Below are 13,266 nucleotides of genomic sequence, written 5' to 3'. Positions count from 1 at the left end.
TGGAAAGCACTGTTATTATACATAGACATATCAGATAAGAAGGGTGCTACAATATAAATTTTTACTTACTATGCTCCAGATATTTCCCGAATACAAAATTGCTATTAATATACTGCAGTGCTGTCCAACTTCTGTGGTACAGAGGGCCAGGAATTTTTCTGGCCTTCATGGTGGAGGGCCGATAATGGAAGCCAGTGTTGACCACTCCCATGTTACCACAAGACCATGTATACATTAATTGTGGTCGCACACCAAAAGACCAAATGATTGGTGCTCACTGCAGGGATATCACTCCGATGTCTAACATAACATACAGAACACAACTTCCTGCTTTTTTTAGCTCTCTAGATTAAAGGGGTGGCCTCTGGTGTGGTGATCCTCTTTATGGGTAAAAAGGTTCCCTGCTATTTGTCTATAATGTACTTGTAAAGTGTAATCATGTACCCTTGCAAGCGCCTTTTTTTCCCAGAGAATCAACCCCAACCATGACAGTCTACCCTCATAAGTCTTCTATCCCTAACCAGTTTAGTTGCATGTCTCTGCACTTTCTCCAGCTCATTTATATCCTTCTTAAAGGAGAAGGAAAGCTACGGAGGCATTTGATTGCCAATAGATTAGCTGCAATACTGCAAGCTAGAATGCTATATTTATTCTGTAGAATGCTTTACCATACCTGAGTAAAAAGCTCTAGAAACTCTTTGTTTGTTTAGGATAGGAGCTGCAGTATTAACATGGTGTGACATCACTTCCTGCCTGAGTCTCTCCCTGCTCTGGGCTCAGATTACAGCAGAGAAGGGAGGGGGGGGGGGAAGAGGAGCAAACTGAGCATGCTCTTGCCCAGGGCAAGGAGGTTTAAGCTGAAGGCAGGAAGTCTGATACAGAAGCCCATGAGTACACAATAGAAGGAAAGAACTGCAGTGTTTCTTTTGACAGGGGACTCAGAGCACCATTACTTTGGGGGTTTACTGGTATATTTAGATGGACCTTTTTGATAAGGCTTACTTAGTTTTAACCTTTCCTTCTCCTTTAAGGACTGGAGTCCAAAACTGAACTGCATACTCCAGATGAGGCCTTACCAGGGACCTGAAAAGAGGCATAATTATGTTTTCATCTCTTGAGTTAATGCCCTTTTTTATGCAAGACAGAACTTTATTTGCTTTAGTAGCCACAGAATGACACTGCCCAGAATTAGACAACTTGTTATCTACAAAGTCCCCTAGATCCTTCTAATTTAAGGAAACTCCCAACAAACTGCCATTTAGTGTATAACTTGCATTTATATTATTTTTGCCATGACCTTGCATTTATCAACATTGAACCTCATTTTCCAGTTTGCTGCCCAGTTTTCCAATTTAGACAATTCACTCTGCAAAGTGGCAGCATCCTGCATGGAACCTATAGTTCTGCACAATTTAGTATCATCTGCAAAAATAGAAACAGTACTTTCAATGCCCACCTCCAGGTCATTAATAAACATGTTGAAAAGCAAGGGACCTAGTACAGAGCCCTGTGGTACTCCACTAACAACACTGCTCCAATTAGAAAATTTTCAATTTACCACCACTCTTTATAGTCTATGTGTTAGCCAGTTCTCTATCCAGATACTTTGTATGCTGTATTAAAAAAAAACATATCTTTCAATGCCAACAAATACCAAAGCTGACCGTCAACTGTAACATATTAACTAAAATAAGTTTAAATGTTTTATTTAAACAGAAAAATAATCTACATTTTTAATGTCATACCTGGTTTATCCATCTGCCACTGTAAGAAAGATTTGGACATTAATAGCGAACAAAAACAAAGATTCATATTTTAATTTCTTTATTTTCTTCTGAATATTTTATACAGAAGCCCATCATTTTTTGTTGATGGAAGATGAAGAAAAGAAATAATATGAGAAACTTGTGAAGAAGTCATATGCATTATGAGCAGTTGTTTATTTTCGGCATCATGTTTGAGAACCAGTAACAGAACAAAAAGAAAAAGCACCATTGGAAAAGCATGATCCCTGATATCTAAATAAAATACTGTCAGGTTTTTTGTTGTTAAGGTAATAACATGATTGCATCACATTTTAGTCAGATAGCAATGGACGAGAACAAAGAAGACAGAAGTAGCTTTGAAAAATAAGTGAACAATGACTGACCAAATTAGAGCAATAAGATACTGTAGTGTGAGAACTAGTTCTTTGGTACAAAAAAAAGGGGCAAATTTGCTGCTTCCATATTTGTATGGCATCACTGCCCAGGCCCTTAATGTTTAACTGGTTTTAAAGTAAGGCTTACCAGAAGTTGGGCAACTCACTCACATTCACTAAACATATCCCTTACGATGAGCCAGGTTAGTCGGGAAAGTTTGCTTTGCTCATTCCTAATGCTTTGCTACAAAGCGCCAGCATATTCTTGCAGAAACTTACAAACTTAAAATGTATAGCCGTAGAATACTTCTCATAATGAAGCAATTATAGGAAATTTGTAAACATTCATAAATACTGCAAAAAACAAACAAAAAAAATACATTAAAATGCTGTGTTGAAAGAAAATTTCTACCAGTTTTTTTTTTTGCAAAGGGGAATATGTAACATTGGTACAAAAATGGCAACAAAGTGAAGCCTTTTCTGAACACAAAATGAATCATTTTTCAACTTAACTATACACTTACTATTAAATATAATACAAAGCCAGACATTGATAAAATAAGCAGCTTTTTTTTCTCTTACATGTGAAATAGAATGGTTGTTGGTTTTGCATTGTGAAATCTTGACAATGAAGTGTTAACAGTGCCATTTTAATTGTAAAAGTAAATGATGCCCTTTTAATAAGTAAAAGGGTAACATTATTCTGTTAGAGACATTCCTTTTTTTCTTGCATATTTGCATTTGTACAATATGAACTGCTATAGTGCTTGTCTCATCAAAAACTGTACATAAAACTCTAGTGGTAAAGCACAGCATGTGATGTTATGCCAAGGATTCCTGCTCTGTCGTAAGCAATATGGCAGTTCCCACTGCTATATATATATATAAATATAGAAGGAATGTTCCATGCAATAAGTTAGACAGTACTTTCCATTTTATTGATAAATTTAGGAAAAAGAAGTGGACCAGAACGATTCAAAATACATAAATTTTTGCAAAAATCCCCAGAATAACCATTTCTTATTCAAATAATGTATTCCTCCATTCTGTTTTTTTTTTAAATTTCATTTAATAGTTTAATCTTGGAAATCCGAGATAGGAAATTCTGCTTCTGCACCCAAGGACATGGGCATTATGTTAAGAAAGCATTGTGAGGTCTGATTGATGGCAATGCAAAGTTTGCCCAGTAAGATGGAAGAAGGAAAAAAAATTATTATCTTGCCTGTATGATGTCATGAATAATGGAATTCTACTACTAGACAGTAAATGGCATGCAATAATTTCTCATTACTCCTAAAATGTGCAATGTTAGAAAATACAGAGCAAATTATACGGATATATTATTATTAAATATAAACTTCTTGTAAATTAAGGATTTTAATAGGCAACAACTTTAAAGCGATACCAACATGTTCCTATAAAAATCATAGTGATGTGTCCATATCTAGGAGCTGCTGCACGCCGAATATTTTCAACTAAAAGTCCCCCAAAGCTGCCCCCAGCCCTGCAAACCTTCATTAATGATCACCCCCTAAATGATCTTCTCTGTTGTTTCAGCAACACTGGGCTGGGGGCAGCAGGATCCTTCAATAGGCTAATTACAAATGAAAACAGGACTGCAGTCAATGGAAGGACCACAGTCCAGCGTCACTGAAGCAATGCAGAAGATCTGTTAGCTATGTCAGAGGGTCGGGTTAAGGAAGGTTTGCAGGGCTGGGGGCGGCTTTAAGTTGATAATATACGGCGTGCAGCACCTCCTTGATATGCAGATAAGACAAAAATAAAGACCACTTCAGCTCACCGAACATCCCCTCCTCCAGGTGCTCAGTCGACAGTGTCCCCACTGTAGGTACATATAACTCAGACAGGCAGACGGCACTTCTGGAATGTGGTTTATTAGGGTTGCTGCTGTTAGACACCTAACGCGTTTCGGAATGTATCCCTTAATCATAGGCTCATTGATTAAGGGATACATTCCCGAAACGCGTTAGGTGTCTAACAGCAGCAACCCTAATAAACCACATTCCAGAAGTGCCGTCTGCCTGTCTGAGTTATATGTACCTCCTTGATATGGACACTATCCTATCATTTTTATAGGAATGTGTCGTATAATATAATTTAATATTGGAATGAATATAGAATGTAGAAATTGCATTGCATTGTACAGTACACCACAACTCCGCACCACCACATGATGTCAGCTTAGCACTACAAATGTATAAAGCGCTGTTAATGCCACTGCCATTTAAGGGATTATTTATCAACATTCAAATTTGGCTTTTTACCATGATTTGAGTGGCTTTTTTTTTCCGCTTAAACTTAATATTAAGCTAAAAAATCTCAGATGTAAACTTCAGCATCTAAAAGCATGTAGAAGTCACGTAAATTGTCCTAGAAAAAATTTGAAATTTTTATAAGATTTTTTTTTTTTTTTTGAACTTGCAACATTTTTTTTAAGGTATGAATCTCAAAAAATGTGTGGTTTTCCTATTTGTTGAAAGCTCTAAAAATTTGAGAATTTGAATTTTTTTTAATTAAAAAAAAAACTTGAAAACTCCCCAAACTTGAATGTGTACGAATCCTCATTTTCAAATGGTCTACCATTTCTAAAAACGTTATTTAAAAAAAAAAAAAATTGCTCACATTTTTCCTAGAACTCCAACTGACTACTACATGAACTCGTCAGCTTTTAGATGGCAAATTTTTACAAACGAGTTTTGAAAACTTGAACATTCAAGTAAAAGCTTTAATGTGAATATTGGTAAATCTGCCTCTTAGTTTCAGTGAAAATAAATATAGCACATTCTCCAAATAGGTTTGGCTAGAATAGGCTTGCTTTCGACATACTGCCTAGTCTTCTGAAAGAAATGGCCATGGGGTCTCTTCTGATTACTGGTAGACATGGGGATCCTTAAATAACCTTCTTAAAACTTGCAAACATCTCAAACTGTGATAAAAAAAATGTTAAAAATCCTTTCGGACATGGACCTATGAGGCACACGGCACCTGCTCATAAAACAAGATCTGCCATACTTAAATATAAGCAACACAACCAATCTAAAACCACAACTGAAACATTTACCAATGTTTAATAAAACGGTACTGAAGAAAAAGCCATTTTAATTTGGCTAAAATGAAACCCGAGCATTCATGACAATGTTATTGGCTTACCTGGTCAATAAGTAGCCAATTTTGCCTTTCCAGGCCCTTTCCTTTAAACAGTCCATGAAGCCACCTGACAAGGCAAGTTTTACCAAGCTGGTATTTGGGAGTGGAATTTTCCTTCCTTTCATGTTAAACTTCACTTTGTAGGTCATGGTCACGTTAAAGAATTAGTAAACCCTTTACTTTAAAATCCCTAACAAAAACTCCCCTAAAATGACATAGAAGATAAACCTTGCAATGTAAATCACGAGCTGTCTACTGTGCATGACTGCTGCCTCCTGCTCCAATGAAAAGCAACCAGGAATGCTCTACAGACAGATCCCTGACCAACTTCCTGTTCAAAGGATAGACATCATATTAAATGTTGGGAGACATGTATGTTTGGGGGTTGTTTTAGTTATTTTAAAATAAAAGGCTCGCTTATTCTTTAATATAAATATACATTGTTCCCAGTAGACAAACAAATGGGGAAACTGAAGTTTTTGTAACTGCCTTTCCTTGACCATGTACGACCTCCAAGTTAATGCCTACATCATCATGTACAGATTCTTTTAGTGTAACATGTGCACTGGCCAAATTCACCTGGACTGGGTGAACATGTGGGAAAAACCATTAATAAAGATAAGGAAAAAATGAATACGTTTTAAAAACCTCTTCAGATGTTATTATATGTTTGTCTTTCTCTATAGTCCATAATAGAAGACAGCAGTACTGCAAGCACTCAAAAGTAGCAAATAACAGCCCCTAAGTCATCTCCAAATAGAACAGGAATGTAATAAATGGCACAAACAGAATAATGGAGTAAAACCACCAATTGAAAAACATTGAATTGTGCTAGTATGCAGTATATGTAATAATTATTTTGCTGCCACCACCTTCAATCTGGTCTTCCAAATGTCTAATGGACATTATTATATTGTGATTAACTAATTCTTACAAATTATTATTCTGTTCACTTCTTTTATTACGTGATATACGAAATTCCTAAACATTGCAAGTAGCAAAAACATTCTCACTTCAAAAATAAGCACATCAGATGCCGAGGGCAAGCTTTCCCTGGTACTCTTCCTATTTAGTTTTCAGCTTACACTGAAATACTACCAAAGGAATATAAAACATATTTGAAAGTCATATACAAAATTGTTAAGATAATGGCCAGAAATTAAAGTGAAAACTTTAAGTGAAAACAAAATATTTTAATAATTTTTATGTTACATCAAATGCTTGATATATAGATAGCTATCTTATTTAAAGGTAGTTTCTATTACTTATAAAATGCCAGGGGCATATGCTCTTGACCGGTGCTATCCAACTTTCCTCGTGAGGCAGCTTCATTTTCCGAAGTCGCCCAAAGTTGCCTCACAAGGAAACTTTGGGCGACTTCGGAAAATGAAGTGATCTGAGTGCCATTCTGCCGGCGATTTACATTGTACATTCTAGCTAATCAGGGAGATTAGTTGCTGCAAAGAAGAGGAGATTTGTCGATGGGCGAATTTATTCGCCAGGCTCAAATTCAGTGAATTTCCACGTCAAAATATATTTTTTTGGGCGTCGAAATTGTCTCCAGCATCAGAATTGTCGCCAGCGTCGGAAATGTCACCGGCATCCAAATTTCGCATATTTTTCGCTGTTTCGCAAATTTTCCGGCAAATCGAAACTGGAGAAATTCGCTCATACGACGGGCAACTAATCTCCCCAAATCTGAGCATGTGCCCTGACCCTAAGTCACAGTTATCAGAAATGGCATTTAAATTAGAAGGTTATGGGGTTTTCAACTGGAGCTTGCTTTATTTGATTCTTTTTTCTTGGCTGCCTGTGGTTCCTACTAAAATGACATAACTATTTATTTTAACAAACCACACACTGTAGTCAAAACGTGTATAAGGGTTTGGCTCTACAAGGTTCAGAATTGGTAAATGTTATATATTCCCCTTCAAATATGATTATAAGTCCCTAACATTGTTGGCATCATATATACAGACTCTAAGTCACTAGGAAAAATATCAGTGTGTCTTCATGCTTCTACACTGCAACAGTTATTTTTGTGTGGTTTTGTTGAGCTTTTCAAGTCTCTTTAAATCCTAAATTGTTGAAATTGGCTATTTAAATATTTAGATGTAAACTATTTTGAGTCAGTTTTAAATGAAAAAAAAATGTAATTAAAAAAATACTTCATTAGAAATAAGCACTTTATGGATCATTGCTCACTAAAATGTAAAATGGCCTATTTTCACCGTATTTTGGTGCAAAGTGATAAAATGCCAATGCTGTTTTTCTTAAATAGAAAACGAACAAAAAATTGTTATTACATGCATTTGTTCCTGATTCTGTCACACCAGTAACAAATATCTATAGCAGCAGATCTTATGTTTGTAAGCCCATAGTAATTCTAAACACGTAAATTTAGTGGATCCCATATAAAGGCTTAACATTTTAGAGATCAATAGCTTATACATTTTTTAATGCTTATAAATTCTTATCTGCAATCCAGAAATTGCAATGGGGGCGTGACAAGCAAAAGAAAGAATTAAAATGTATTATGCCCCACAGAGAAAGTCTATTAGATTCTCCAACTCTACTATGGTAAGCAATTGAAAGCACCTGAACCAATGTAAAAGTATGTTCAGAAGAAATCATATTAAAAAACTGCTAATTATGGAATCTATTTAAATATCTTTAGTATTTGAGATGTGGGGTTTTTTTCTTGCCCTCAACCAAGGACACCCTTGAAATGCAAATGTTGCCACTAAAAATAACTTTTGCGTTAGCTAATGGTTTAGCAATCATGACATTGAGCAGGCTTGCCCTCATAAAATGTTGAAGTGCACTTTGCAGTTCAGTCCTTCATTCAGTTGAATATTTTACATCAATCAATGTTTTTTTTTTTTCAACATTAATATTTAACAGAAACTGAGAATTTGGCACTACGTTACTTTGTTCTAGTCTCAATCTCAGGTGCAAACAAATAAATGACTAGGTTCTATTTTTTATTTTTACTAATGTATTGTCAGCACTATGGGAAAGCCATGTGCCCTGAGAACTGGTTACACTAATCAACCCTATGTGGCTTTTCGAAATGTCGTTTATAGCAGCTATAAATAAAAGATGGATAAAAAATAGCTGGAAAATGTAGCATTTCAACATTCACACACAACCAAAATCATTAGGACATCTCCACTTTGCATTTGTTCAATCCCCCATTGATACTGTGGCTACTTACTAATTGGCATTTTAAGTTCTCAGACACCCACAAAACAAAATCTTTATGTGGAAATTTCCTGTAAACTTTAGGTTTGTGTAAGCAGATATCTTGCTGTGCAAGCATATTTAACACCCCATTTATGAGTTGGCTAATCAGCATACTAAATATGTAAAGTTAAGATAAAGGAAAGAAAAGCTAAGATAGGCAAGAGGGATCATTGTAAAATGAATTACATGCCAGTTCACATGTATATTGTAGAATGGTTGTACACTGCAGTCCAGCTTCACAATGGTATAGCAAATTGTCTTCGAACAGCTCCACTTGCACACTGTATACACATAATGCATAATGTAGTGCTTTCAGAACTCACAAATTGAGTTAATACAGTTAAAAGTTTATGAATAAATAAGTGGGGGCAACAAGATAGAGAAAAACTCTCCCCTTAAAAACACAGAACAACAAATTAACACTGAAAATATCTGGTTGCAACAAAATTAACTTACATAAAATAACATGGGATATAATGTTACTGCTTTTGGCGCAGCCATTTTGGCGGTAAAAGTTAAGGGATGCTCCAACCATGATTCTTTTCCTATCGTACAACTAAACACGCTACACATAGTTTTGAAGGTCCTATGCAGTCATCATGGCAAAAGGCCCCACAGCCTTTGCACACAATCATGGCTTTCAGCCTGCAGGAGCATTTGAGTTCCAGTTCATCTGCACTGCTGCTGTCAGCAAAATTCTGTACAGGGATTGAAGTGTTCTGGCTGCTCAGTCCAGAGGCAGATTTAACATTGCTCCCTAAAATTCCAATAGATTTTTCAATAGCAGATGCTGCTCTTTTAAAGCTTGTGCTACCAAAGTGAATTGCCGTATAACTCCCACCCTGCTGCTGCTGTTGTGTTTGTACTTTCTGTGCAGTGAACTGAGAAAAAGGCTTTTGTGGCTCAGAAAGTAAATAGGAAGAAAAGTCTGAATTTTTCAAGGCAAATGCTTTTAACTGTTCTTTGACTTCATTCTGTTCATAGGAAGCTTGTTTCATGGTCAGTTCACAGTTGTTATTTAAACCATCCTCATAAGAGTTGGGCTCAGACTTTATATTGCTTATAGGTTGAGACCAACTAAGTCTTTTAGTGCTTTCCATAACAACTGCTGGTTGTTTTTGATCAGAGGGGACTTCTGAATTAGATAGAGGAGTATGTACTAAGAATTTATGTTGTAATGTTTGTAAAGGGTTGCCAAGGTCATCAGCTTCTTTAACGTGAAGATTTGGTGAATAAGCATTGCTTATTCTGAGAGGAAGAGGTTGCGCGTTGACTTCTGCCAAAGCCTTCTGTTCGGGATGCCTATTAAAAGCAAAAGAATTGCCACTGGGTTGGGCTTTGACAGAACCTTGCGGTAAATACACTGAAGCAGCTGACCCTCTCTGAGTCATTGGCATTTGGTAAAAATGCTGCCTATGTGAGGTACTAGCTTCTGGTTGATAGCTGCCATTTTTTTCAACATTATAGAAGTTCTGCTCAAAGCTACATGAAGGCAATGGCCTATTCTGCTGTTTGATCTCTGGGCTGTGAGCAATGCTGGTTTGAACTGACTGCTTGTTCATCCACTCCTGTTTGAAACCCTGGCCTTGCACTAGTGAATTCACAATAGAACCCATCATACAAGAAGACAAGGCCGGATCAACATCCACTGAAAATTTTCCAGACTCACATTTAATTTGAGCATGTTCTCCTACAGTTCTCACCATCCTCTTTTTAGGATGGCTTTCACGTTTCCTCATTTGCAGAGGAGTTAAAGAGTACCCTTTACTGTCTGGTGTTGGAGAGCATGGTTTTTCAGAAGCAGTTCTATCAGAAGCCTTATACAGAGAGGTAGCTTGCAGAGGGAGCCTACTAATTTCTAGTTTGGTTCCTAACCGAGGCTGTGGCAAAACTTTTTCCAAGGGTAAGTTGCCTTGCAGTAATTGTGTTACTAATGGGTTATTTGCTTCAACAGATGAAAGACGACAGCTGGAACTTCCTGTATTTGTTACTCTTTTCAAGTTATCTGTTGTCAAAGATAAAGGTTCATCTCTAGAAACAGTGACAGGCATATCTGAGGACTGTGCACCCATGTCTAAGTCAGCAGTTTGAGAAAGAGTATTTTGACATGCATATCCATCATTTCCAAAGCACTTGGTTGATTCGCTTGCTTCTAATTTTATTGATACAGGGATGCTTGGTACTGAGCTCAGAGCGCTGACTTTTCTCATTTGATGATAACTGTCAGGTTCACTCTTGACACTGGCTAGAATGTTTTCTCCTGCGTACCCAATGCGCTTACTAATATTTAAAAGGTTGCCAACAGATTTATCTTTATCATTCCAGCATATTCTATTATTGGATATATACGCTAAGTTAGGGATATTATCTTCACCACCATTCAAAGAAGGACACTTCAACTGCTCATTAAACTTTTCCCGACAAGCAACAGATTCTTCTGGTGAATAACTGTTTTTCAAATGGTTTGTGCAAGAGGTGTTCCTTTCATCTCTTGGTAGCTTATAAGAAATGTTTGTGAAAGAACTGTGTTCAGAAGACTCAGAAGGAAGGCTTTCTTGTCTGCTTATAACAGATACTTGTGGGCATGCTTTATTTTGCATTGAAAGTTCTGCTCTTTCCCGACTGTTCTGTGGATCAGCGCAGCTTTCTGAATTTTCAGCAATGAAAGGGAAAGATGAATTTGGAGTTGTACAATGATCAACAATCACTTTGCATGGTATAGAACGATTTGTTGAAGCTTGTGATGAAGTGGCAGGCAGAGCATTACTGTGGAAATCTGATACAATACTACACAAATTTTTATCTAAATTATCAGTGTTAATCTGGTTGGAATCAGAGCTTAAAGTTCTCCTGTTGTTGGCAAATAAAGGAACCCGAGATCTATCAAGTGAACTGAAGATAGTATCCTCTTGGCTTGACAATCTATTAATTGAACTGCATACTTTAGTGTCATTTTCTTTTTCACAACCTGATAGTTCCAATTTCTCAGAATACCTGTTGCCTGTGCTCATTGTGGAGTTTAGGGAAATAAGCAAAGGGCTACAAAGGGAAGGATTTAGCATACTATTTCCAATGGCTGTAACTGGCACAGAGGTGTAATGATTAACATTAATGATTGATACTGGCACTCTCATATCATCTGTAGATTTAGATGTAGTGGAATTTAAAGTGGAGGCTGGGCTGCTAGTATCATTGGAGCATCCTGGTACAACACCCATACTAGGAATGTTAGTTTGCGGAGTAGAGTTTAGAACACAGTGTACAGTTGTAGTGTTTTCATTATCAACACCCATCAGAACTGACGATTTCTCAAGCGTATTTGAAATAGAAGAGTCAACAGAGATGCACACAGAGACAGGACCTGTGTTGTTATCAAAATGCTTTGAGACACCACAATTTTCATTGGAGGTAGATGTGATTGTTTTGTCACTGGAATGTGGCACATGGATGTTTTCACTGGAACTGTAAACAGAAACATCAGAATCTGTTTCAGATAGTGATGCATTACTAAGCGATTTCTGTAATGTAGACGGCAGCTCTCGATGTAAGGCGCTCTTACTGTTGGGAGATTTGCAGTTTGGATTAATGATGATAACCCCAGTGGAACTTTCAATCTTTCCATCAGAAGACAATGGCAGGTCTGTGACTGTATGGCTCTCTTTTATTTTTCCCTCTTTACTTGACTGCTGTAGATTGACTTTTGCCTGATGCTTTACAAAAAGTTTGGCCTTGGTTTGTTCCTTAATATGGGCAAGTGTCCTAGTCTTGCTACTTTCAGATGGACTTCCAACACCACCAGAAACAATGCTTGCAGCCGCCGCTACAGCAGCTGCAGCAGCTGCTTCTCTTTGTGCCCTGGCTTGTTGTGCTCTTGCTTTAATATCAGCAAGGGTTCTTGCACCAGTGTTCCTCCCTCCACTTGTAGGTGCACTTGAGGAAACTTTTGACTCAAGTTTTGGAGCAGGTTGGCTTTTAATAATGAATGGGGGTCCAATTTTCGAAAGCTGAATCTGGGACAAGTGAAAAAACAAAATTTTAATCAATCGTAGTTTGAAAATGTACAGAAATACAGATCTCTAAATACATTTTTAAGTAATGGTGGGATAGCTGTAATGTGTTATTTTTATGCTACCTGCATAATACAAACAATCTTGCGACTGATTACTATATTTACTTGCAGTGATCATTAAAAGGAATATGTCTGCATTCATATACAAATGAAGCTGGGTTGAAAATGAAGTCCATGCAACGCATCTGATAAGTACTGATGATTGACACCTTAACTGATATCCCATGGATTCACTACATTTATCCATCTAAACTAGTGCTCCATCTGCCTTGAGGCTCAATATAAAGCAGAATGTAATGTGTAACTTTCAAAAAATGTTGCAGAAAGAGGCATTCATAAACAACTTGTGGACTGCGTCCAGATCCTGATGTGGCAGTTTTATTCCACCAGAAGAGTCATCTCTATAGCTAAATTTCATAATACAGAGATTCTTAACCTAACAGTGGGGACCCTAAAATGGGTCCCAGGGTGGGTCTCAGATCCCACTGAAAACACTGGAAAGGTCTCCTACAATATAAAATAGCAAATAAAGTAAATTCCAAAATGAATTCTATTTCTAAAACAATTTTGAGTTGTGATTTGGATACCATAATAAATAGGATATGGGACACTTCTATAAATATTGTATAAATAGCATGGTAAA

The 13,266-nt window shown here is 36.9% G+C and overlaps 1 protein-coding gene across 2 annotated transcripts in view; it reads right to left on the bottom strand.

The window, feature by feature from the left end:
• Positions 1 to 7,196: 7,196 nt before the first annotated feature.
• Positions 7,197 to 13,266, bottom strand: part of asxl3.S (ASXL transcriptional regulator 3 S homeolog) — a 68,167-nt gene continuing 62,097 nt past the window's right edge. For both annotated transcript variants that reach the window (XM_018223690.2, XM_018223691.2), the window contains one exon: positions 7,197 to 12,564. In XM_018223690.2, coding sequence (XP_018079179.1) covers positions 9,100 to 12,564 — 3,465 coding nt within the window. In that variant the 3' untranslated portion in view covers positions 7,197 to 9,099. The remainder of the gene's footprint in view (positions 12,565 to 13,266) is intronic.

This window comes from Xenopus laevis, chromosome 6S, assembly GCF_017654675.1.
Source record: "Xenopus laevis strain J_2021 chromosome 6S, Xenopus_laevis_v10.1, whole genome shotgun sequence".
In the NCBI taxonomy this organism is placed as follows: domain Eukaryota; kingdom Metazoa; phylum Chordata; class Amphibia; order Anura; family Pipidae; genus Xenopus; species Xenopus laevis.
The sequence above is the reverse complement of the archived record's forward strand: the minus strand, read 5'-3'. Positions and strand labels throughout refer to the sequence as shown.